Source organism: Ptychodera flava, chromosome 5 (assembly GCF_041260155.1).
Source record: "Ptychodera flava strain L36383 chromosome 5, AS_Pfla_20210202, whole genome shotgun sequence".
In the NCBI taxonomy this organism is placed as follows: domain Eukaryota; kingdom Metazoa; phylum Hemichordata; class Enteropneusta; family Ptychoderidae; genus Ptychodera; species Ptychodera flava.
In genome coordinates, this window is record NC_091932.1 from 42,258,144 (window position 1) to 42,284,798 (window position 26,655).

The 26,655-nt window shown below is 34.5% G+C and overlaps 2 protein-coding genes across 4 annotated transcripts in view; both read right to left on the bottom strand.

Annotated features, from left to right (window-relative positions):
* Positions 1–6,687: 6,687 nt before the first annotated feature.
* LOC139133993 (probable thiopurine S-methyltransferase) lies at positions 6,688–17,656 on the bottom strand. 2 transcript variants are annotated; one of them, XM_070700825.1, is made up of 9 exons: positions 17,550–17,656; positions 16,355–16,465; positions 15,509–15,601; positions 11,833–11,965; positions 11,468–11,520; positions 10,856–10,930; positions 9,054–9,139; positions 8,304–8,348; positions 6,688–7,269 (listed from the first exon to the last, which is right to left on the bottom strand). In XM_070700825.1, exons 2-9 carry the CDS (start codon positions 16,459–16,461, stop codon positions 7,154–7,156), a joined length of 708 nt encoding a protein of 235 aa, XP_070556926.1. In that variant the 5' UTR covers positions 16,462–16,465; positions 17,550–17,656; the 3' UTR covers positions 6,688–7,153. The 2 variants fall into 2 exon arrangements, with proteins under 2 accessions (XP_070556926.1, XP_070556925.1); XM_070700824.1 differs by having other exon boundaries at positions 16,355–16,470.
* Positions 17,657–21,023: 3,367 nt separating this feature from the next.
* Positions 21,024–26,655, bottom strand: part of LOC139133996 (probable thiopurine S-methyltransferase) — a 34,604-nt gene continuing 28,972 nt past the window's right edge. For both annotated transcript variants that reach the window (XM_070700828.1, XM_070700827.1), the window contains exons 6-9: positions 25,953–26,027; positions 25,065–25,150; positions 23,707–23,751; positions 21,024–23,386 (exon numbers count right to left, since the gene is read on the bottom strand). In XM_070700828.1, coding sequence (XP_070556929.1) covers positions 23,277–23,386; positions 23,707–23,751; positions 25,065–25,150; positions 25,953–26,027 — 316 coding nt within the window. In that variant the 3' untranslated portion in view covers positions 21,024–23,276. The remainder of the gene's footprint in view (positions 23,387–23,706; positions 23,752–25,064; positions 25,151–25,952; positions 26,028–26,655) is intronic.

The window sequence follows — 26,655 nt, forward strand, 5'->3', positions numbered from 1 at the left end:
TCTGCATTTCAGCATGTTTCAAGAAATAAACAGCACAAAACTACTTTTTATATCAATGAAAAAGCCAAAAAGGAGTTTGTCCACATACGGTACATGTAGTGCCATATCAATTTTTCCTTAACCCTTTGACTGCTACAATTTTTCCAAACAAAATTTTAATGCAATATTTTACCAATTTTTGTGAACTTTTCTGTGAGTTTTTTTCATAATTTTGGACCAAATGGGTATCACATTTAATCAGCTACTGTTTTTCATCAAAATTTTGGCAAAATCAGAAAAAAATTGACTGTGGTATATATTTTATAAAGGTGGCAAAAATAGACTTTGGTGCTCAATGGGTTAATTCAATCATAATGTTATATACTCTAGCTCAGTAGCATCACGTAGGTATAATATCTTCCAAAACTCCAAAATGGTAAACCATTGTAAGTGGTTCTGAAACCACTAATAGTATGAATAGTATGTGTGGTACAGTTGTTCAGAATAGGTAACATACTCTACTAGCATACCGTCAGGGTAGTCCAAATTGTCAAATTTGTGAGAAATGCATGCAGTTCATAATTACAGTTAGGTATGTATAATCATCATTTGAGAGTTTAAATTACTGGATACGTCTGCATTCACTATGGAAAGATGGTGAGATCATTCGAGACCTGTTATGGCAGGAGTAGGGGTCCAATGCATGTACTAGCATGGTTTTGCTCCAAGGCACTTCCTTACTGAACGGGGCAGTGGGCTAGATGTCATCCAAGGTAAACTGTATCTGTATGGGTTCTGCAATTGGGCATCTCACCCATCAGATGATGGAGGAAATAAAAGAATTGGGCAAACAACGATCTTTGCCCAAAAACCAATTGACCCAGTATTTGACTGGATTGACCAATTTAGACTATTTCACACCTGTAGATTGTTAACCTTTTATGTATAGATTGTAGAACATCACTCAGAACATGTTGGCTGACACGCTTACATGGACAATACGTGCCAGTTTCGAGTGTGGCAATCGATAATAAATTCTGATACTGGGCCGATGTCCTTTTTGGGGGTGGGAGTAGCAGCTTATTTTGTGTGCAATAAAATCATTTAAGGATTTTCATAATTTTTTCTACACTCAAGCCACGTGGCAATTATTGGACTAAGAGCAGAATTGCTAGACAAGGACTAAAAATAAGTTGAAAATGAATGATAATGAATGAGAGACCATATCAAAATTTTATCTTTGGATTAAAATTGGTGCAATGACTGAGAGGAGCAGTGCAGACTGGCAGGTACAATCAACAGACATTTCAAGAATCACCCTCGGTGTGAAAACATGATGCAAGACATGGGAAACTTTTTATTCTGCTGCAGCGGAGCCACATTCGCAGAGGACACTATCACTGGAGATAAGACCCTCTATGTAATCAATTCAAAGAGGTATGACTTTTTATCAAGTAGGAATGAACAAAGACGTAAACGAGCAAGATAATCCTGACTTTGACACCATGCAAGAAAAGATAAAAAAACATGCAGACAAAAAAAGACAAAGCGCCACTGAAAAGAAATATTAAATGAGAACTACCATACTAATTCAATATGTCAAGAATTCCACATGATACACATTAAAACTATTCTATCACCATGAAAAATGAATTTCTCATGAGTTCAGTTAGAATATTATGCAGGTTGGGTATTTTTTTGCATTGACAGTTCTATAACTTATATACAAGCAGTGTGAATGCAGTTTGATAAAATTTATACATACCTTAGTCAACCGAGTGTTAATCTTTCAAAACCTCTTCAATACAGCTGCAAAACTGCAATGAATATTATCATCTGACTCAGCTCAGAGAAAATCTGCCACAGCCCAATTTCAGTTCTATATATAATAGAGACCCTCCTTTGACCGCATTGAGGTAGTACTCCGCCATACACATTATGGATAAAAATGTTCACTTTTCACATGTGATACTTTCCTTTTTACTACCTCTACATCAGTAACTTTTCATTTCCATATAGCCTAAGTGTAAAAAGTATGTCAAGAATGAATGGAATCAAATACACAGCTATCCTTGGAACTTTTTGGTCTTGCGCAAGGAAACAAAATACCAATTCACCATTCTCCACTCAATAACGTAATCCCATCTCAGGGTTTCACGTAATACATTAGTTTCAAAATTGTAATTTATAACATACGGAGTTATACAACTGCCACAACTCATCCATTAAATATTTTACTGACAGCCTCCCTCCGTAAAGTTCACTTATTGCATTCATCCCTATTAGCACACATGCATTTCCAGAAGGATGACCTGTCATCTAATGTAACGGCCATCGCTGACTCGTCTCTAAGTGATCCTAAACTGCTCTTTACTGTTAGGTAAGGTGCAAAAACCCCACCAATCATATGTCGTCATTGCTGGTATGGAGATTGAAGCTGGGTCATGTATCCCAGGACACTCATTGACTTTAATTTGGTGTCATCCATGATGCGTACCGGTATGTAATTCACCAAGTCCGGAACATTCATATTTTTAGTTAGTACGGTATATAGATACCTGACAGATGCTGTAGTTTGTTTGTTTCTCAACAATGTAGCACTCTCTGCACGTGACAATGCACATCTGTTTGTGATGGTAGGTATGCATGTATAGGACACCTCCATGACATGTATTAAAGACTTTTTCCTTTCATATATGAACATATAACGAGTGTGTGTGAGATGAGACATGGAGGTACAGCAGTGAACTCCGTGGACAATTGAACCACATGCGCTTGGCTCGTTCTACCTACAGCCCTGTGATTGCTCTTGAAAAGACATGATCATGTACTTTATTGCTTAACAACACACTTATGGAGTGGGGTAAGGCAAAAATAACAAAGCTCCCAGAAACATTGACAGTGCTTTATGGAAGAAGAAAGTCATTTGATTGGAGGAGAAAGTAAAGTGTCAGAAATATATTTCACAAAGGGTAGTTTATCCTTATGAATAAAGATTTGGATAAACTTCTCTTTTTCATTCAAATAAAAACAATATAGAGCCCAGGGGAAATGCAGTCTTTTGGACTTCCCAGGTCTAATCTAAGACAAGTGCCCATAAAAAAGTTGTGCGATTCAGAAAACTCAGTGGCTGCTGTTACATAGGAAAAGGTCAAAGGTCACCCCTAATATTGGACATAAATTATGATGACCCATAGTGGTCCATGGCAAGCAGGAACCCAATCACCAGACCTAAGTAGAATTATTAGACAAGTTATAAAATGGGTACGCTCTCATTGGTATATTATTAAACTTTAAGCTGACCTGCTGTGCAAATTATGTCTTAAATGTGCATCTATTGTCTGACATACTGAAAATCAAATTTGGGATATTTCCTAAAACAATTTTGATCAGTCCTTTGCTTTTGTTACGCACAATGTACCTTTACTTTGTTGTATACTTGGCAGGTGTTTGTTTGCCAAATAGTCCAGTCAAAATAACATAAAAAGTTGCATGACCTCAAAGAAATTGCAATACAAATTATTCATATGTATTTGTACTCTGGAGATACTACTTAGTGACTGACTAAAAGTAGAAGAAAATTAGTAGATGTAAAATTTGATTTTTTTTCTAGAGGTGATTATTTATAACTTTATTTATGAGTAAAAGGTGAGATATGTTCAGTTATTTGGAGTGCAGGAGTCCTTTGCCCTTTGTGCCTACTTTTTTTTCAACATGATGGTATTGCCAACCTTTTTGTTTGCTCTATATCATGGTGTCATTTTTCACTGTAAAATCATAAGTTGTTACCAAAATAGCCAGTCTTTCATTTGCAATTTCAAGATAAAACAATTAAAAGTATAAAGATAGTGTCAATGACATGCTCCCATTTGATCAGCGCAGAAGCAAGTTGGACATATAAAAACTATCAAGAAGCCTCAATACTGAAATATTTTTGCTGAAAATGAGAAATACTGTATCAGAGAAAATTATGTATGCAAATTTCAGGATAAATCATTGTGATAGAAAAGGGAAATTTGACTTCAATTATTGGGTGAGAACAATTACAATTGGACATGTCACATACCATAACCCTTCATGCATGACCACATTTGATAATCAAACACATACCTTACACTGTTTCTGTTACATGTAGAAGGTCCACTCATCAGTCTTTCATTGTTTAAAAAGTGTAATTATTATATTGGTTAGTTGATCTTAACTAAAAACATGAACAAAGTTTATGATCAATGACTTCCAGTCAGACAATTTTCAGGAACCTAATTGGAAAATTTCAAAAACACCACCATTAATTCATGAAAAAATTCTTTTTTGTACATAATTTACAAAATTAGAATATCACTAATTTCTCAGTGAATGAGAATATTCAATTAAAGTCACCTGCCAATCAAGTTTTACACCAATCCTGTGACTGCTTTGTGAGAAAATACATTTTTACCCTAAACTGGAAAAACAATAAAAAAAATCACTGAAATGACAAAATTCAAGTTGAACTCTAGTAGGCTGACACTACTTGCCAAGATATCACAACAATTTGATTTGTGGTGGTAGAGAAATTTCCAACTCATAGGAACAAGTATCATTCATCTGAATAACGGTTCATCACATGACAGTCTCCCAATTCAACCAAAGGTATCATGCAATTTCAGTGAAACAAATAAGAAAAACAACCGTGGAAACTTGGTACATTTTCAACCTGACAGTGAAAACCTAGTACACAAAGAACAAGATTGTACATACATGTAAAGAGCCTTTTACACATATGAACCCTGTGCCATGTAGTCTTATTAGTGTCCTGTATTCATCCTTGTGCAACAGTGTGTTTGTGTACCGTAGAATAGGAACTATTTTTTGTCTGAGATCCTTTGCCTGCTTGACATTTGGACTAGCTCAATTAGTAAGTTGGTAGTGGATATGGCTTTCTCATAGGGTTTGTCACTTAAATAGTCTTTACAAATCTATGTGCTGAAGTATGAGGAATGTGACTTATTGATGATTAGCTCATTTACATAATTAACATCAATTTTCTGTAATCAGGTCATAAATTAATAATGAATGCAGTGATTTTTTTCTAGAAATCTGAATACCTTGACGGTGTTGTGTCCACCTTGCAAAGCCTGTAAACTTACATGTATTATATGAGGCGCCGGCTATCTATTTAAACTACTTTGTTGAGTGCATATGCAATGGTGTTCTGTCACTGCTCAGGATACAAGCACTGCACAAGCTCCTTTGCTAAACCAATTAACTGAATAGTGTACGTTGCTCCTCAATATATTACCTTCAAAGCTGACGTGTGAAATTGACAAAGAGACACAACAATTGAATTCACTTCTAAGCCACGCAAAGCTGAAGCATATAAAGCTTTGTGAAGGTCATTCACTCAAAGGTCATGGTCAACCTCTTAGGTCATGGGGATGGTCGCAGAGGTTCAGTAAGATTTTCCACACGCAAAATGTGGCATTCTGATTGTATATGCAAAGAACAAGGTATACATGTTTGTGTAGCAGGAAGATACTCTTCAAAGCATTAAAAATAACTTTAAATATTTGACGCTACATTAAACACTATGTGGTCACATTGTCATGGAGTCATGGAATTCACCATTGTCTAGTCCAATTTTGATATTAAACTAAAAATGTACATACATGCTTTCAGATTAGATTATATAAACCCATTCAAGAAACCCATTGAAATATATAAACCCATTCAACCGATTACAAAATATTGTTGTACATGATACATACATTAGTTGCATTCAAGAACTTACATATCAGGATATAGATGAAGTTGCCATTCTGCCATTCAATACTGCAATATAGTTCACATGAAAAATATAAGTACAGATTTCAAATACTTCAGTCAGGAAATTAAAGCAACAGTCTGCCATCCCAAATCCTTGCATTAGTGGTTGATGACATTAAGTGATTTTAGTGATTGTTTTCTCCTTTCAAAGTTGTGTACAGTTCATAGTTTGTTAAGAAATAAAGCTGATAGAACACCATGTAATCATAAAAACAGAGCAGTGAACTCCAATTCTGTTAAGGTAGAATGCGCCTCGGGGACAGGATATTCAGACTTTAAAACTTTTTCAATTCTTTTCTGATCTACCACTTGTGGGGGTTTGTTTTAGAGCTCTTGGCGTCACCGGCTTAGTTTTTCATAAATCGAAAATTTTATTTTTTCTCCATATAGTTAACACAGGGATGGCCAGTTTGAATTTCAAATATTGGTAAATCTTAAGTCATTTGTTTCTCTTGTTCCAAAATTTGCATGATGACCCCCGACTTTTATTCTTGATTTTGAAAGAGAATGGTTGAAATATTCTTTGAGGAAAGTTTGAGCAAAAGTTTAAGTCTTTCACTTTCGAGGTGCAGCTGAGAGATGGTCTGCAGCATGAAGAGCGCCACCAGTGTCCACATGTTCTTGGATTTGTACAGCCATCAGCTGAGGATCACTACCTCACTAGGAATGATGTTGATGATACGTACATGGAAGTGTACATGTGTACTGATCTCTCATGATAAATATATTTCTCACAAGGAGTAATCCAAACATTTCAACTTAAAAGGGACACTTGCATTCTAGAGAAGTTTTTGATCCCTTCTGTCTCCTTCAGAAAGTTAAGGCTATGTGGAGAATTATTCAGATGTTCATCACCGTTGAACAGACATAGAAAGTACTGGTAAGTAGACGATATTCAAAGGCTTGGTGTATAATTAAAATCAATTTTTATAATTTCATAAAAAAGTATTAAAACCACAATTCTTGGATCACAGAATTTCAAAATCTTTGATAATCTGGCAGTAAATATATTTTCATGATAACATTAACAATATTTTTCAATAATTTTGTCCATTATTTTATGTCCCTCATTTTTTTTAAACATATTGTCATGGCAGGTTACAAATATTAATGTCTTTGTATTTACATAGACTATCTTACTTCATGTTATGTATTCTTTGACAAAATTGCTTCAAAAGCACGGCTAAAATAGACAAATCCTCTACACACTACAAAAAATGCAACCAAAGATATGTGTGAAAATGTTTTGAATTGGTACCAGCTTTGGAGTAGCATTTACTCATTTTCCTCTTTTATGCTAAATTCCCCCCCCCCCCCCCCCCCCCTCCATCTTTCCCCCCCGACACATCATGCAAAGGTTGGAATTTCATTATTTAAATATCAACAGTGTCACCTGCTCAAGCATATACTGTGTCTTGGGTCCCAGCTCTTCATCAATAGCCTTGATGTCATTTTCTTCCAAGAACTCAACATTAAAAGCATTCCCTGAAATAAAACATAAACAAGAAAATATCGACTCATTTTTACACAACATAGAGTTATTCCACTGTAACTTCAATCTTGTGAATATTATTCTCATTATTTCTATCACAAAAGAGTAACAAATAAATCACTGATCATTTTCTTATCCTGTTAGGAAATGTACAAGTATTCAACTTAACACAGATTTTTGATAGATAATATTCACAAGATTGAAGTTACAATGGAATAACTCTATGTTGTGTAAACATGAGTCATTATATTTTCATCAACCGTCAACTTTTGTGCATACCATTTAACTGTTAATTAGGTCCTTCTTGATATAAATTGAAATTCTGTACACAATGAAATCAAAATCAGTGATGCTTGGGTTATTCTATCTCTCGCATCCAATGGTCAAAACAGAGATATGATTGTACTTGAATAATGTAAGTACATTGTATTATGATTTATATCAATCTTGATTAGGTCCGGTACTGATTGTAAAATATGTGACACTTAAATTATACCGGTTTAGTACATGTATGTGCCTTGAGAGCGAAAGACTTCAACTTTTGATCAAACTTTCCTACATGAAACTTTCAACCATTCCCCTACCAAATCAACAATTAAAAGCGGGTCAATGTGCAAAGTGTGGAACAAGAGGAATTATTACCCAATATTTACTGATGATTGAAATTTTTTATTTTTGAAAATCTACAACACTGAACATTTTCCTTACACCAAGAGCCTTAATGAGCCCCTACAAGTGGTCAACTGCAACAGTATTGAATAAATGTGAAAGCCTGAAAATTAGTGCTACCAAAACATTCCTGTTTAAGTCAGAAATCTTAAAAAATAATTAGCATTCCACGTCATAATCATTTGAGAAAACATGTAATTCGAACTCTATTATAAAACTACACACAGCATCATTCAGAGACAGTTGTGGAAAGGATTTGTTAAAAATACTGATATTTTTAGAGAAGCAGCTATAATGTGATGCTTTGAGACCAAGAATGTACAAATTTTGTTAATATCAAGGTACGGTATTTACTCACCAAAAAGACTCTTCACAACTTCTAGAGGAATAGGGAAGGGTGGACCTGGATACAATTACAAACATCACGGAAGGGGAAATTATGAACAAAACTGTGTCAAAACTCAGTGGATATATTTTTAACAAAATTTGCCACTGGTATTAAATTTAGTAACAATAGGCTGTATTTTTGACAAACTGTGGTTATAATAGTTTGATGACCTATTCTCGGTTACTATTCCTTTCATCCAAAATTAATCTCCTCTGACATTTCAAACATGCATGTGTGCTGCATCACATATTTGCTATTACCAGTATTAGTCTTTATTATTTGTCTTTAACTCAAACTTCAGGCTGAATATTGATGCAAATGTAATACATGCCAGCTTGGCAGCACATTTGTGATACATGTAAAAGGCATTGTTTTTGTTCTGGATGACAAATTATATGTTCCTGATTTCCCTCAGCAAAGACACAATGCTATCATATAAGAACAATGATCAAAGACAATACATGTAGATGATAAGCAAATACCAAAATTTACATCTATTCTAAGCACTGACAGCCTTAAACTTTCAACAACAGTGTACAACAATAAGCTGAAAGATATTTTCCATTGAAAATAAGTTATCAATTCATTTGCATACTTTCATACTGCTCATCAGTACACTTTGCATAAATTAAATCATTAACTTTGATCATCCAACATGAGATGTACTATAAACATTTTTGGATCTTAGTTTCATGTACAATTCCTGAGAATATTTCTCACCTTTGAAAGCATCTTCATTGAAGTTTAAAGAACTCAAAAGATAGGATCCATCTGGCTTCAGCAGCGATGTCATTTTATCAACATATCTGAGAGACAATCAAGTGATCAGTAAATGTTACTCTGGATATGAGGGTTGTTGGGGCCGTGCATGTAACACAGCATATACTGATCATCTTTCCGGCTAAGATTCATTCAATTCTTAGTAATTTGTTCATAAAAGATTAAAATATTTGTAGAGTTCACCTTTCAGCATGAAATGAGTTGTATGTTGGGAGAGAAATATATGTAAATTTATGCAGATGTATGCAAATCACCAAATTTCCTCCCTTTTTTTCTCGCATTACAGTCTTTAAAAATACTGCACAACAAAACAACAACTTTATTTCGCAAGTACCGGTAAATGTCTTACATTTTAAATAAGAGTCATTTCAATTTTGCTTATCATGATTTTAATCGATTTTTTGGATGTCAGTTTCACTTCCTGATGCAAAAAAAAATTGTCCATTTTTCCTGCATAAACCCCAGTTTCAGATGAGATATCAAATTCTATAAAGTAGTAATGTTTTTGACTTAATTTTCCTTTATTATTGGTATTACAATTGAGGTTTTTACCCGAAATGTGTAAGACCTTCACATCCTTTCAGTAAACTATTACCATCATACAAAATTTAGATTCTCTGCTTCTTGAATGTACCAAGAGGTTTCATTTTTATCTTTTATGATAAATTTATTTTTGAAAAAACGGGTGTTGGTTCAGTGCAACATAAACTTAATATGTATTAAAGTTCGATTACCTGTAATTTCTGATATTTTTCCAGTACAATTATTCAGCAACGGACACAACAAAAGTAACTTTTGTTTTGTCGTTTTGTCTGTTCCTTTTTTCGTGTCCAAAAAAGTAATATCAAACTACTTGATTTCAATTTGTCAACACTGTCTGTAGGTGTGTAACATCCAATGTTATTTTGGATGAATGAAGTTTAGTCGAGACTTGAATTCATATGTCAACAATAACACTGTGTACAGTACACAATGCACAGCGTTGGCAGGGCTTTGCTTTATGGTAGAGTAGGAAGAAAATGCTGTATGTTTTGGATAAATGTAATGAAAATTTTATCAAAACTTACAGCTATGGTCCCCTAAAGACAATGTTGAAAAATCTGCTTATGATCACATTGTACAAATTCATTTGACATTCTCGTATTAGAAAATCTGTACCTTCAATTGTTTTTCGCTCTTAAATGTTTTCATACAGCAATTTCTCCAGCTTAACTCTGTGAGTGCTATAATTTTTCCTGCCAAAATTTTAGTGCAATATTCTACCAATTTTCCTAATTTTTTTTACAATTTTTTTCATAATTTTGGACCAAATGGACATCACAGTTGATTGGCTATAGATTTTTATCAAAATTTTAATGTAAATTAGAAAAAAATTGACCAGTGTACATATGATAAAGTCGACAAAAATTGACTTTGGCACTCAAAGGGTTAATAATTTGAATCCTTCAGTGTCTCTCACATGTTTATGGTCAGTTGGTCACCAATGTTATCTGGATCAAATTAATCAACAGAGTACTCTTAATACTGTTAATTTCAAGCTGAACAGATCCTTTACATATAATTATCATAACAAAACATTCATTAAAAAAAGTTTACTATCACTTGAACCTTGGTTGGGAAAATAAATAAGTACAATACTTTTATACTCACTGAAAAAACCAGCCACATTCAGAACACTGCAAACTGTCAGCTGGATAGTTTTTGTATTTAATGAGTTAATTACAGAAAATATGAAAACTAACCTTGTTCTGTCAGATGGATTGATTGCAACAAGTGATCCTCTGTCCCACATGATGTCAAATTTCCCAGCATGCATTCTGTTCAAAACAAGTTTGCAATTTTCAAATAGCACATACTCCACTAATCAATCAACATTAATACAAATAATAAACAAGTTGATTTATGAGTAAATAAACAAATAAGTAAATGAATTGGCCAGTATAACTGATGTTGCAAATTTCACAAAAACAGCAACTAATAATGACGCACACATCAAAGCACTGCAATAAGGGAGGTCGGTGGACTTCAAGGCATAAGTATGTAAGCAAACAGCCTATTGTTTTTGCAGGCTACCAGGCCATATACAAAAGAATTACACAACAATGCGCAAAAAATTATGGCACTCCATTGATGTCTAATCACTATTCTGAGAAGGATGTGTACATATCCACTTCAGTACCAGATATCTACTGGTTTGACCCACACTATTGATTGATAATTTCTGAAAACAAATGAGATTCTAGGGAGCATAACACAATTGACTATGAATTGTACTGAGATCAGGCAGTGATACAACAGACAAATGGTTATCTTTGAAATTTGAAATGACATATCTTTGAAAACAATTCACTTACTCAGTAAATAGATAGAAATCACACTGAAACAATTTGATTTTGCCATCTTTACTCTGAAAATTCAATCAAACAAAAATTGATATCATTATGAAAAAATGAAATCACTAATAAACAAAAACAACTATTATTGTGCAAAGTCTGCAAATGATGACAACAATTTTTATATACACAATAACAAAAGAAACTCCATGGAAAAAAACTATTTAGTACATCTTTTTGAAATGTTCATTGAAGTTGTAAAGTAAAATATATCGATATCATAAAATGACAGTCCAAATGCCATATATTTCCTCTGAAACATTATGTTCCATGGAGTGCAGTGTGTGTGGAATTAGCAATAAATTATGGAATGTAAGTTTTCTTACAGTATAGACAGTTCCATTGGGCACACCTTCCATAGGGGTGGAGCTGTATTCTATCTTGTGCTCTGAAAAGAATGACTTTATTGCTAATTCTGAGAACTCCACACCAACAGCTCTGTGACCCTGGTCAGCTATCCTATAATAGAAATCACACAAGATGAACTGAAATGAACTATAACCACTTAGGATATTTCTAACCTCTATCTGTGATTCACATAGGAAGTTTTGCATGAAGTAACAGTTGATATTTTTGTTGATATTTTTGAAGTAGAGAGACGTCTGAAGATTAGTGGAAACATCTTTGGTTGTGAACTAAAAGTGATATTTTAGGGGGCTCTAAATAATTTATGGTGTGAGTTGACTCCCTAACACTTCAAACAAAATTTCTTTGTGTCCAGTGATCTTGTCTTGCCACATTTTCAAAGATGGCTTACGAAAAGTCAGTAAAGAAAACATCTGATGCAATCCTCTTTTAACTCGTGCATCTACACTATTCTGTTCCACTTATCTTCTCTTTCTATCTATTCCACTACTTTAGCTGGGAACAGTTTTAGTCTCTGCCTGGTACTTGCATGGGTCCTCAATTAAATCAGCAATACACTGAAATCTCATTGATGATCGATACTTGCACATGAACCAAGCCAAGTTATTGATCAATTACATCATATCAGTGTGTCAAGTATGCCAATAGTCCAGTCAAAATAGGGTTAGACCCACCACAAATTGCAACAGATTTTTTTTCTTCAGAATGCAGAATGGAGAGGTACCCAGAACAACATACTAAAAGTTGACTTGAATCTGCCTTGGGGAAATATGTCTAATTTACATAAATCAAATATGGCTGCCAGCTGTCTGACAAAAAAACATTATTGGCAATACATCACATTTTTAAACAAGCTATTTCAGTGATTTTAAAGGTATACAGTCACCAGTAATCTAAATATGCCCATATATGGTCAAAGGGGCATTCCTTGGTATTCAAAATGCCCATGTGAGGGCGCTGTTTTGAAAAAGCGGCCACCCACTTAACACTTTCACCGCGGGAGGGCGCATTCTGCGCCAACGGCCAGACTGCGGGAGGCGCGTAAACGCGCCAAGAATGTACGCGTGTATATGCGTTCGATATACGTTGGCTTTGTCTGATCTACATCACGTTAGTTGACTATTTCCTGAAGCCTAGCGTGGCGTATGAGGTGAAGGTCAAACCTAAATGAGCATGCGCGCCAAATTTGTAAACAAATGCCGCCATACTCGGTCATTTCTCCGCCGTGATTTGTAAGGATCGTGTGATCGGTTGTTGTTTTTCTGTCAGAGAGTATTTAAAAATGGCGACGAATTCGAAGGCACAGTTTAACACCGACTAAGCCCTTGAGCATGTTTTTCTAGTAAGTGATAGGGGAATTGTCACTGATCGTGAAACTGAACTCGACGGAGATAGCGGAAGTCAAATTTCAAATACACGCTAATACCACACTTGAATATGTTACTGAACCAGGTGAGCAAAGACAGAGATTGCAAGCAAGACAGGAAGGTAGGCCAGCTGAGCATGCTGAGAGAAAAGTGCGACAAAGGGCCGGTGACCGACGTCACAAACGTTGATTGGGTATCCTGTGGATGTTGTACGACATCAATCTATCAATGACAATTACACATCGGACTAGCTACCAGTATATAAGCTTATATATTATATAGCTCTCTTTTGAATGCCAGATGATACCTGTTGTTCGAAGATGAACTTGTAATAAATATGCATATTAACCTCATTTATGTGGAATATGTTTTAGAGTATGTGTTCCCCCTACTGAATTTGAGTTAATGAAACGTAAGTAGTAATTTTTAAAGTGTTACGCTGAAAAAAAATACATTTATATATTGAAATAACAAAAAATGCAACATTTTTTGAATTTTTTTTGTAAAATCCAATATGGCCGCCATGATCACGTGACCTTCTAGGTGTGTCACATGACCTTTTGTGCATTTGTATGATGCTCTGTCATATTGCAATACTCACTGAAAAAGTTGTCCCGAATACTCTTATAATTACAAAGATACAGCTCATGCATGTAAATCAATATTTATAAGGCTATATTTCCATAGAAAACTACGCACAAGAATGCATGTATTAAAATTAATTACGCAGTGAAAGTGTTAAAGTCGGTGATTGGTTAGATTTTCTCTTTCCATGGTAACTGTGGCAAAATTGGAAAAGGTGACAGTAAACCTTTAAAGTCTGACATTACTTATTTGGCACACACAATCATTTTGAGATATAATGTTTAACATAGGAACTTTGATGATTTGCATAAATAAAATATGGCTTATTACATTCCCGTAAAATAACTTTTCCCCCTTAACATTACGTCAAAAACAAGCTATTTCTGTGATTTTTAAGTCAAAGTACATTTCTTTGGCATGGACAAATGATTTTGGAGGCACAATGTTTTACATAGGCATAAATCCCACATGGCAGCCCAAATTCCTACAAATGACATTTTCACTCATACACCACATATTAAAACAAGCTATTTCAGTGACTTTTAATTTTAAATATATTTCTTAGGCATAAAGGATGTTTTACAAAAGCACGACGATAATTTGCACAAATCCAACATGGCTGCCAAATTAATGCCCCATTGCTTAATAGTTTCTCATATGAATAAGTTTCTGGTATATTTTTAGAACTAAAAATCTATCAAAAAGGAACTGAAGTCCTTGGACATTTATTTTTAAAAATAAATATGGAAAATATCCTATAAACCTATTTATAATTACGACCCATTTAATACTGAAAGTCAATTTTTAATAGGTTTGTGGGGCATCTGAAAGTGTTAAAATACTTCATGTATTTTGTAAAGAACATTTTGGGTGATTTTAGAGACTTCCATAAATGACTTACAAACAGATTAAAACAAGTTATCTAATCATATGCTTTTACTATTAAAATATTAGAAAGTCATGCGATTTTAATTACATTGTAATGTTTCTATATATGACACCTGTTGATCATTGTAAGTCATCTAAATCATTTATTTTGGTGGGGAAAATCTTCTTTGTTGTATCACTAACCTTTAAAGATAATTAGGCCTAAATATTAGATTTGTTTATCAGAGTTTCAAACAAAAATTTGAAAATTGGATGGTTTTGTGTTCATACATCAGGTGCTGCAAACAAAGCTGTTCGTTCAGAAAGGTGTTCGTGCGCAGTTTTTCAGCGGGCCGGCACATTTCAAAACTAATCAGCTTGGGGGGGGGGGAGGAGAGAAAACAACTATTTCCTGTGGGCGAAAATAATTTCATTTCATTCAGTGGGCGGGGAGAAAATTTTGACAGTGGGTACTGAAAAATACGCAGAGGGAGGGGAATGCTGTGGTTGAAAAACTTGGGGGAGGTAAAGCACCTAACTTAGAGGGGAGCAATGTTCCAAAGGAAAACGTACATCTTATAGGAAATGAAGAATTTTAGTAATGGGGAGAGGGCCAGCAACAATAAACATCTTTACTGAGACCTTCAATTGACATTCAATAGATGACATATCAAATGAAATGCAACTTGTAGCTGCAAATACTTGCAGTTTGCTGCGAAAGGTTAATGAACGTATGTAGACATTACAAACATTCTCCCCAGTGACTGTAACTGTAATTTCTCGGGACAGAGAAAAAAGATTACCCAAATCAGCTTACCATTTCAAATCCAGGGATTTACCACAGAGTGGCAGGAAAACATTCAAGTCACTCCGCCCATCAACCAGTTTACTGAAGTGCTTCAACAGTGTGCTGTAGAACAATATCGCAATGGTGGTCAACATTCTTTTAAAATCAATGTTGATAAAAGTAAAATGATGTATTTATCAATTCATTCATTCATTCATGACTGTTTCCAAATTAATGTTATTCAGAGTTAATTCAATCAGTGACATTTCACGGCAAAACAATATACATTGTATGTACATATATTTCAAATAGACATATCAACATAGATTTATTGCTAAACATGTCATTTTCCTTTCTGTCAAGTACTGTACGTCACAACAACATGCTTTTTCAAATTTGCAACATGCCGTTCTTTTTTTGCCATACACAATGCAGCCATTCCTTTATTTCATTCATTCTGTTTGAATTTGATAAATGCACATAAATCATTTACTTCAATGATAGTGTTTATCTGGTATTTTGTTTTTTGCCCGATAGATTATCACACTTTATTTGTGGGAATTAGCCGAGGGGCGTCGAGGGCTACATTTGTTGCTAGGTACTTGGTGACAGGTTAAAATTGGACAAAAAAGCAGACAACATAATATTGCTAACACAAATTTTTGGCAACTAAGCATATTTCATAAAAGAAAACAAATATTCACATAAAAGTTGACAGACAAAAAAAATTACAAACTTTGAAAAAAGTACCATGCATGATACACAAAATCTGAAATCCATCATTTGCAATATTTTGAAAAAAACAAGATGTAATTGTATGACAAGCCTTTCCCAAGATTTGATGATGCATCCCTAACATCAAGCAAATATAGCTACCTGTTGACTTCAGACAAATGGAAATCAATGTCACCCATCTGCCATGCTTTTTTCCATTTCTCTTCTGTGAAGTAGTTCTCTTGATTGCCACTGGAAGATTTTGACATCCTTCTATTCTGAGAAATAAACCATGACACACATCAAATTCGTGGTTGGAAAATCTAAATATTTAAAGACTATGTGAATGGGGAAATATAAAAACTTTGAAGGGTCAAGCATTTATTAGGGGGCATCCCAAAAGGTCCAAAGGTCATGGTGTACCGATATTTTGCCTGCACAACAAGTTACCTGTGTCATCAACATATAGTTTTCAAGTTCAAGGCCCCCCCCCCCCCGAAAAAACCTCACTGCGGTCTGACATTTGATCATTTAGAAACAGCCCGAAGAAGCAATTTCACCGTAACCAAAATCAACCTTTTTCTTACGGCTATCGTGACAGTATCAATAAATAAGCGTATTAACAAACAAACTAAACAAATCTTACTGAACGATCTACATTAAATATGCGTCATTAAAAAAACAAAAACACTTTTGTTCGGTTTTAACAATCACAGTCCTCCAGTGGCAGTAGCTCTTGTCTGAGCTGTGAAACGGTCCCACGAAGCATCACGCTTAGTTGGACCATGGATCTATTTTTTACATCCATGGTTGGACATACATTACATGACAGCCAGCGCAGCTGACCGTGGATTTGGAAAAAAGCATGAATCAGAATTCAATTGACGTGTATCCTTTACGAATTGTCAACTTCCGTGTTGCATGTTCTGTCGGTATCTCTCCAAAGTACGCCTTCATGCTCTTGGGGTCCATGTTCTATCAATACCGGCGCAAGGACTGTTCATTTACGATTAACATTCAAGGTAGCACTTAGCACTCTGCCTGGCAGATTACTAAAATTACTAAAATTAGTAGCAGTACCGTAGCTTCATGTAGCTTGAAGCCTTACCGGGAGTAGAATGGCGAAACTAAATTGATTAAATTGCCTTTGAGCAAGGTACATATACTGACATGACAGTAGGATATCGCGATACAAACCTGTCGTACATTCATCTGGCAGTATGAGTATATCACTATCATCTCGTCGCTCGGACTGATCATGACCCCGTTCGCGTCACTGAACAAACTCTCAGTCATAGCTACGAAAAACGATGGTAGACAGACATAATGAACAATACGCCCTGATGTTGAGAAATACCTTATTAAAACTGCGTCCGCGTAAAAATCTGTTGCCGCCAACAAAGTTCAGATCCTCCTACTCAGTACTTGCAGCAATAACTGTAACTCGGTGACCCACATGAAGGAGGTATACGCGTTCTAATTCTGCACTCGAGAGGTACGGGTCAAACTATTAGGTCAGGGGGTGGTTGCAAAGTAAGAGGAGGAGGCTGAAAGAGTTGTCAAGCAGCAAGCGGAAGCGGCCTAGACAGTGTTGCCATGCCGACTTCGTGCACCACTTAATGCACTGCTGGCGTGTCGCTAGTTGGCGACTATGTCTGTTACCAGACGGTGCACCTACATGCTGAACTCAACTGTTAAAGAACCCTTCTGAAGAATAGCATCACCACGGGCATCGCTATCCTGGGTACAGTAGTTGCCCGCTTGCATACCGTGCAACTCTCTTTATACTTCGGCATACTTCATCATGGGGTTTTACATGTAGGTAACTTGGCTAATTGTGCAAATATGTTTTGCTATCTCTCTCCAGGGACTTTTTCCATTCTTTCTTTTTTCACTCCTTACTGCTATAATATTCCCTTTCCTTTTTGAGAATTTTTTCTTCACATGACACAATGAGAGCAAAATACGAAATGTATAGCCGCACTATAAAGTTGATATCTAGCTTTGCATTAGCTGAGGAAACGCAGCTATCTGTTGGCGGGGTATAGCGGGCATCGCTATGCGGATCTAAGGTAGCTGCATTTCCACAGCTAGCTTTGCATGTAAATCCCCAGTAAAACTAACTTATATTTTCGCGATGGTTTCGTTTATCGTGTGCATGGTCACCCATTCTTTCATTATCTTCCGACATGTCAAACGATATGAGTAGTATCTCGCATCAAACAAAATTCATGAAAAATGGCCGACTTTGTCCCTTTAAATATCAAACCAGAATAAATTGAACGACTAAACTTCAGATGACTGTCGCTCGAACTGGCATGATGTTGCGCAGATAGTGGAGTTAACGCCTTGGCCCATAGTTTGTGACTGTATAAACTCAGTTGCCGATAAACGCCAGGCGACTTGGGTGCCAGTCTAGGATAAGTCCACAACTCCGATCAAGGATGGATACTTAAGGTGTGTTTTTTTTTGCATCACAAACACTGGATGACATGCAAATGGAGTCAATACAACTGTTGACTCTTTTATTAAAGACGATTCTGACTTCCCCTCTTTGAGGGAACTTGAAAGATGGCCACCATCAAATCCAAAGAAGGGAATAGAAAATATTAGAGCAACCCCGATTTAGAGACAAAATGCTGAAGTGTCGAAACCCATGTTAAAAGACGAATCTTCAAAAAAGTAATATTTACAGATGACCAAGGCAAGTCAATGCCAAATCACTATGAAGGCGCGTCGACTTTCTAGTATCGAAATTTGACGTGGTTCCCAACTATTTCTGTGAATTAGAAACAAAATACACAACAATTATAAATGGCTTTATCATGACATGGTCTCCAAGCTAATTTTGAAAACGGTTTTCTTTTTGGATATCGATATTGGTGACAAATTTCACCTTTTCTAACCCATCATGCCAAGGCACTTCAGCAAATTTGGATCTGACGCTTCGCTTCTCAATCATTTTGGTAGTGCAGAAAGCTCTTACACAACATATAATCGGGAACTTCATCAGGGTTCTGCACGCAGTTCCTTTTTGAAAATAGATGGGAATACCAAATTTACAAAAATAGTATGAATAAATTATATGGTAAAATCTTTCCGACTTGCACGGTTTTGATCTCGTTTCTTATTTTGCGCCGTTCTCGCCGTAGGTTGAAGAATGACGTGATTTTTGGCTCCAGGTTTTCTGGGGTAAAGAATTATGTGATAAAAACTCAGAAATGTGACTAAAAATGTAAGTTTTATAAACTCTCGTTTCAGTCTCGCAAGACAGATGAAAGTTTAAAAATTCTATTACCCTGTTAGAAGTACTGGAAGTAAATAAAGTCCCGACATGTGACGAGTGTGTCGGTGTGTAATCCCCTGGCGTTGGAGTCATCGAACTCTCCGTAAAGTTTGCGCGCGGAAATTTACAAATTTTCATTTTTGAGGCGCATACTACCTTAAATAAGAAGCGTGCGCACAGGACTGTGGGATTAGCCGTCAAATTTTACGATTACACAAAATTAATTCTGCTACTACGTAAAATTAATTGGAGGTACTAGTAAAATTATTTCAGCACGATAGATTAAATGGAATTTACAAAATTATTTTGATATACAGATAAAATTAATTCTACACTACATAAAATTAATTTTAAAATATAAAATAATTTCCCCCAAAAAAGGAAAATTAATTCAAAATAGCAGGGAAAATCAATTCTATGATACATAATATCACTTTCAGTATGTATGATAAATTTAAAATATGTTTAATTATTTCAAGGAATATAAAAAATTAATTGCCAGTATTAGTTAAATTAATTCGAGACTAAATTACTTTAAGGTGAAGTACTACGAATTATGTCAAAATTAAGTTGTGGTGTCATTTTCTTGAAACTTTGCACAAATATTCTTTGAAGTGTGCAAGTGCAAAATAAAATAAAAAATGGGGGTCACCACGCTCGTTTCCATGGAAACGGACGTAAAATGGCGTCGTTAGAAATAAATAGAAATGATATATTCACTTAAACTAAAGAAAGCAATTATAAAAAGCTTAGCAAATGAGTTAATTTTAATATATACCAAGACTTAAGATCCATATCTATCGAATGTATAGTTTTCATGATGTTTGTAAAGAAATTTTTACATAAGTATCGATTACAAAATGACGATATCGAAATTATATCACTACATAATTTTCGAACTTTCTTCCTGTCGCTTTGAATGGTGTCATTTTGACCAAACTTGGCGAATAAAATCCTGACATAATACCATTTAGTTTACACTTTTAATAAAAGGGTGTCACCACGCTACTTTTTACAATATCTCCAGGTGAACGGTAATATGCGCCATGTAAATGGGAGAGAAATGTTAATTTTTCGCTCATATTGAATAAAAACCAGCTTCCTAGGGGGTCAAAATATTACAAGGTTATAGGTCACATGTATTTCTAAGAGACTGGGTCAAAAAATTAGGTAAAAGTGCAATTTCAACAATGACAAGTGATGTTAAATACATGCGCTACAAAGTAACCCATTTGCGACAGGCTGGAGTTAAATCTGCGCATAAACGTTCTAAAGCGTGTGCGCGTCCGAATTCGTCGCCCTTTACCTTAAACACATAATAATTAATGTAACATAATTTTGACCAGAACGGGCCTCCGTATCTTTTATCTATGATTTGTGTAAAGATTTTTAACGTAAAGTTTGATGTTATTACTACTTACAGGTGAATATGATTGAACTCACAGAGTTACGTTAATTTTTTAATTTTTTTTTGATATGTCACTTTGTGAACATTGCTATACATGTAATGGTATATGTCTTTTCATTAAACAACAGACAATGATATCACACTTAAATATGCCTTTATTTGATTTAAAATTCATGTCCATATTACAGAGTAAATAAAATTCAGAGAAATTTGATAATCTGGAATGGTCTTATTACAACAATTTGATTTACAATCCAGTACAGAAGCAAGTCTGGGTAATCAAGAATGCACTACAAGTCTTTCTGATATCAGTTTTTCAGATGAAATCACAGTTGTTTACCATTAAAGAATGTAATACAGAACCAAACACTACTGAAAACTTTTCCTCTCTTTTATGACATAAACATTTAACACTTTCAGTCTGCAAAAAGGAGATTAAACACACAAACACCTTTTGAAGTACAACCATACAAAACGAACTTTCCCTCATAATAGTTTCTTGAAAATAAAAGCACTGGTGACTTGTATTACGTTAATGCAGAAATGAAACCACAGAAATTACACTGTACAGGACAAAATGTTTGATCTTTAAAATCCACTGCTTAAAATATTGCAACTTTCAAGAAAATATTTTTTAAAAGGGAGATCAGTATTGCTACAATAAAATCTTTCAATTCAGGTACATTTGAAGTTATTCTGTTATACAACAACAATAATAGTGCTAATAGTACTCAGTTGTGTTGATTTCAAAATATGTTTGTTTACATTACAAAAGCAAACATGTTTTATCTACCATGTAATATTTGGAATGAGTAAGAAAATCTATCTAACTAGGTAAATTGAATTCATAAAAGGTTGAGAATAATCAGAGTGCAGAGTGCAAATTCCTGAGAGTTGAAGTTCAAGCCAATACATGGCATTCCAAAAAATCAACTGACAGAAAAATGAAAACACAAATTTATTCTTCACTAGGTCATAAATGATCTACTTCTGCTGCAGTCAGTGTCAACCCCACCCCACCTCGGGGCATGATGGGATGTTTGACATGTTGAAAGATACTGAATGAATAGGTGACTAAACATATATTTGAACCCTGTTTTAGACAAATTAAATGAAGCCATGGCAAAAATGAATTAAAGGTCATGACCATTAATTCATTTTCGCGATGGTTTCATAAATTGTCTCTAAAACCAGGGTCGAATATACGCATGGTCACCCATTTATTCAGTATCTTTCAACATGTCAAACAATACAGTAGTATCTCATATCAAACAAAATTCATGGAAAATGGGCAACTTTGTCCCTTTAATTGAATTACACATACTTTTTTTCACATGTGGTAAATTTCACATTTTATCTTTTTTAAGCGAAAGAAACAGAAGACTTTTATTGCGAAGGTTACCTGAGGCTGATAAATATTAAAAAGACTGCACGATCCAATTATTTCTGAGCACCCACGTCTGATGCAAATGGTTACAGCACATATCTACCAGGCAATTCTCAGTGGTTATATTTTCTCTTTTATTATTTTTTCGATTTTCTGTTGTGTGATTTTTTTATTGTGTTCAATGAATGATCAAATCTGACCTAAAATATGAGGACTACTATATGCAATTTAAGATTGTACAGAATGAACAACAGATTAATATTACTTTGTTTGTCCTCTGTCTACCCTGTACACATTTCCTCAGATGTGCCACAACAAGGCTTGTCATACAGTAGAAGTTAAAAACAGATTTAAAATCCTCCAAAGTCTAAAAATATAAATTTCATGAAGATAGCACACTTGTTGAAAAATGTCACATTTTTTCCTGATATATTTCAGCAATGCATTTTTGAGGAGTCACACTCTGTTTGATTTTCAATTTGTAATTTCATTAGAGAGAAAAATCACAACTTTGTCTAAGAGGATGAAATTTTTGAAGTATTATCCATGATTTCTGTCGTTTTCAAAGAGAGATTCTTGTTCTACTGTAAAATAACCTTGATATGCCTAGAGTTCAACCGTTCAATAAATACTGTATGTTTGGAATGGACACTGTTGTTGTTTACAACTGAATTTCAGTATGGAGTAGAATTTATTTGTAAACAATAACAAGGCATATCCTAGAGAAGGAATTGTGTTTACAAGGCTAATATTGTGTAATTCAACACACCTGGTTCTTTAGAAATAAGAAGGAAATACTACATGCCAGTTTTCTCGACAATAAATCATGAATACATTATCAAAAAACACAGCTACAGTCCCTGGTTCTTTAGAAATAAGAAAGAAATACTACATGCCAGTTTTCTCGATAAAAAATTATGAATACATTATCAAAAAATACAGCTACAGTCCCTATACAAATCTACGATCTAAAAGACCCTGGTTCATTGATCAAAATGAAGTTTCACTTTTGTTTCAACAAAGACACAATTTCATGAAAATATTTAACACCCATCCTCTTCCACCCTGCAGTCACATCATTGTCTTCCAGCAACTCAATATTACAGGATTTTTCTGGTGAAAACAGGAAAAGAGGACACAGGAAATATTAGTGCAATGTTTCTTTGTGCATTGTTCAAAGAATACTGTTGCATGCAGGTTCAACTTCTTGGTTTTTCTTTTCTTTTCTCTCTCCATGTCAAAAATGCCTTCCTATCACCCTTCGAAATTAGAAACATGACTATACATGGTACAAGGCACAATAACATAGATAAAATGAATAGAGAACACAGATTAGAGACTTTTGAGAAATTACTTTCGTTGAAAAAAGGAGAAACAAGAGAAGAGAGCTGATCTAGTATGAAGAAAAATGTTTTAATTTTGTATTGACTTACCATACAGACTTTGAATAATTTTGAAAGGCACTGAGTGGGGAGGACCTGAATGAGGAGAAAACAAACTAAAACTTAGAATACTATCTTCTCAGCTTGTTGGAATAACATGATATAAAGACTAGACCACAATTGAGAATATATGGGAGCTAAAAACAGCATCACACTAAACTGCTTGGTACATGTTCTTCAGATCAAAGTCGATTAAGGCAGCATTGCACTCAACCAACACACTTTTTTTTCAAAGCAATATTTCTTATCAAAGATGATACAACACCCCCTCATACTATACATTTTAAAAAAGCAGTGAATCTAAAGTTTAGTATGGTAGCAAAGAGTACTAGAAGAATGAGAGGGTACATGTTGGGGAGAAAATCTAAATTTTGGTATTCACAATAAAATTTGATACTTCTTTAAAAGTTGAATATCTCATTTTTGACTACAGTTTATGCAATAATACCAGACAATTTTGTTTTGCACTATTTAATCTCATTCACAAATGGCAGGGGTTAAGAGAATGACATTCAAAAAAGTGACTGAAATAATGGTGAGCAAAATTGAAATTCAAAATTATTAAAGTGTAAGGACTTTATTGCAAAACAAAACTGTTATCTTGTTACACAGCATTTTATATCATTTTAAAAGATCTTAATGTGAAAATTTCACAAAATTTGACCCAACCTGAGTGGAGTTAAATTTTTTTTGAAATGTTGAAAATGGGAGAAACGGAAGGTAGAAAATAAGCTTGTTTGCATAAATTTATACTTCTTTCTCACCAAACTTACGACTGTTGCACAGTCATGCTAAAAGGTGAGCCCAACAAAGATTTTAACCTTGGGTAAACATTTCAATGGAAATTTCATAAATCTTTGTTGAAAAGTGATTTCAAGCAAAATAGGCTGTGTTATGTGCAACGCCACCTCAACTTACAACTCATTGCATACACACATTATCCTATCTTTCAGTTTGGTACGGTAAGACAAGCACTACTCATGTAGCCTCTGTATTCACTCACCCTCTATGTGAAAACTATCAAGCAAGTTAGAGTACTTTACTCATACAGTAAGTAGTATGGTAGTTGGCTACTAGTAACTCTTTGGATATCAATGATTCTCAAAAGATTGCTAAGGATTTTCAACAAGACAATTTGACACACATGGAACGTGTTCAAATTCTTGCTGCAGTTCCTGAGAACATCAAAAGGGAATCCTGTAGGATTACCATGAATTTTTAGTAGACAATAGGACACATATGAGAGTTTTTTTAAAACTGCTGCAAAATTCCTGCAAAAATCAAGGAGGCATTCCTATAGGGGTTTCCTAACTCTACTTGTTAAATGATTGGAAATATCGGAATCTCACCACTAAATGCATCTTGATTATAATCAAAGGTGTTTAGTAGATAGGCTCCATCTGGCTTCAGAAGTGAAATCACTTTTTCAGCATATCTGTAATTAGATATTATAGATATTATTGATATTATTATTATTGAAAATTGAATATGATATTGAATAAACAGAAAAGCTAATAACTCTTCTCTAAAATCATAACGTTGTTACATTTCCATTTTGATCTTTCTGCTTCTATGATTTCTCTTGTGTCCTTAACCTATCTCATTTTCAAAAAAGACATCATCTGTAACTTGATTAGATATCTTCCCATAGACATCGTGAGGTATCTGCTGAAAATTAAGAATTGTTTTTAATAAAATTCAATCTTAGAAATAATTGTATTCCATTTTATAATCCACTATAATTCATTGTAGTTATTTACCATTTAATGTACCATATATCAGTTATTGTTTACATTGAATATGTATAAGTCTGCTTTTGTGGCATTTATTCATCTGTTTCTTTCCATTAAAAAGCTGAAACATAGCCAGGTAACTGAACTTTAGATCTGATGAGATCAATGTCAATCAAATCTGAAAATGAATGACAAAGTACAACAATGCAAAACATAGAGTCCCATGATTTAAGATATGGTGACACTGGGTGAGTGTGCTTTTCATAAACTCCGCTGATTTTTAAGGGCATGTAAGAGTCTGAAATACGCAAGTTTGGCAACTGTGGTCAAAAGGGATTACTGTTCATGTGTTACTTTGCATATTGAATCTGAATTGTGTTGGGATAATCATTACTGGACTACAAGAATAAATTGCAAAAGTGTTATGTAAGGTTCTTCTGTAAAAATTACTGACAAAGAATGAGTTAACACAGTGTCAAAGCTAAATTAATGTCTTTAACTTACTTTGTCCTGTCAGATATGTTGACAGCAACAAGTGATGCTCTGTCCCAGATGATGTCATACTTCCCAGCATGCTCTCTGTTGGGAGACAAAGTTTGTATGTAAATTAAGTTATCAATGAAGTTCATGCACTTGTCATCGCCAAAGAAAATCAGAGAAGTTAATAAACAGTTCTGTTACATTTTGCAACCTTGTTGGTTTTATCTCTTATTTCTGATCAAAACCTTTGATCATAAAGAATATGCACACTGCATTGTTTTCACCTTTTTACACCAATGGTTTTCCACGGCCAGTAGTTGTAATTTCGGATGATTTTTCACAATTATTTATATTCTAATGTCAAATGCATAGCTTGTGAACACAGCATTTTGTACCTTTAAAATACACCGTTATTGTTCACATTTGAATTCTAGTCCAAACTACCAGACTAAAATTCACTTGTCAACAATTACTACTACAGTTTATACATGTACGGACTGAGTTGACAAGATGGATCTACTGTATGTACCTCAATATACTTTTGGAGAATAGAACTAGAAAATATACTTGACATTTAAGGTAAAATAGTGAAAAAATCATCAAAATTACAGCTTCTAACATGGGGGGTGTAATTAGGATTATGCTTCAGGACAAAACAGCAAATACCATTGACATAAAAACTTTCCTTTTGTTACATGGCCGACAATCTAATAGAACTGAATTGTGA

Bases quoted from the DNA above. Each gene is read 5' to 3' on its own strand.
- LOC139133993 (XM_070700825.1), bottom strand. From the start codon at position 16,461: ATGTCAAAATCTTCCAGTGGCAATCAAGAGAACTACTTCACAGAAGAG. The intron at 10,931-11,467 runs GTAAGTGAATTG...TGTTTTGAACAG, and splicing joins GATTTCTATCTATTTACTGA to AATGCATGCTGGGAAATTTG. The intron at 9,140-10,855 runs GTTAGTTTTCAT...ATTGTCTCTCAG, and splicing joins AATCCATCTGACAGAACAAG to ATATGTTGATAAAATGACAT.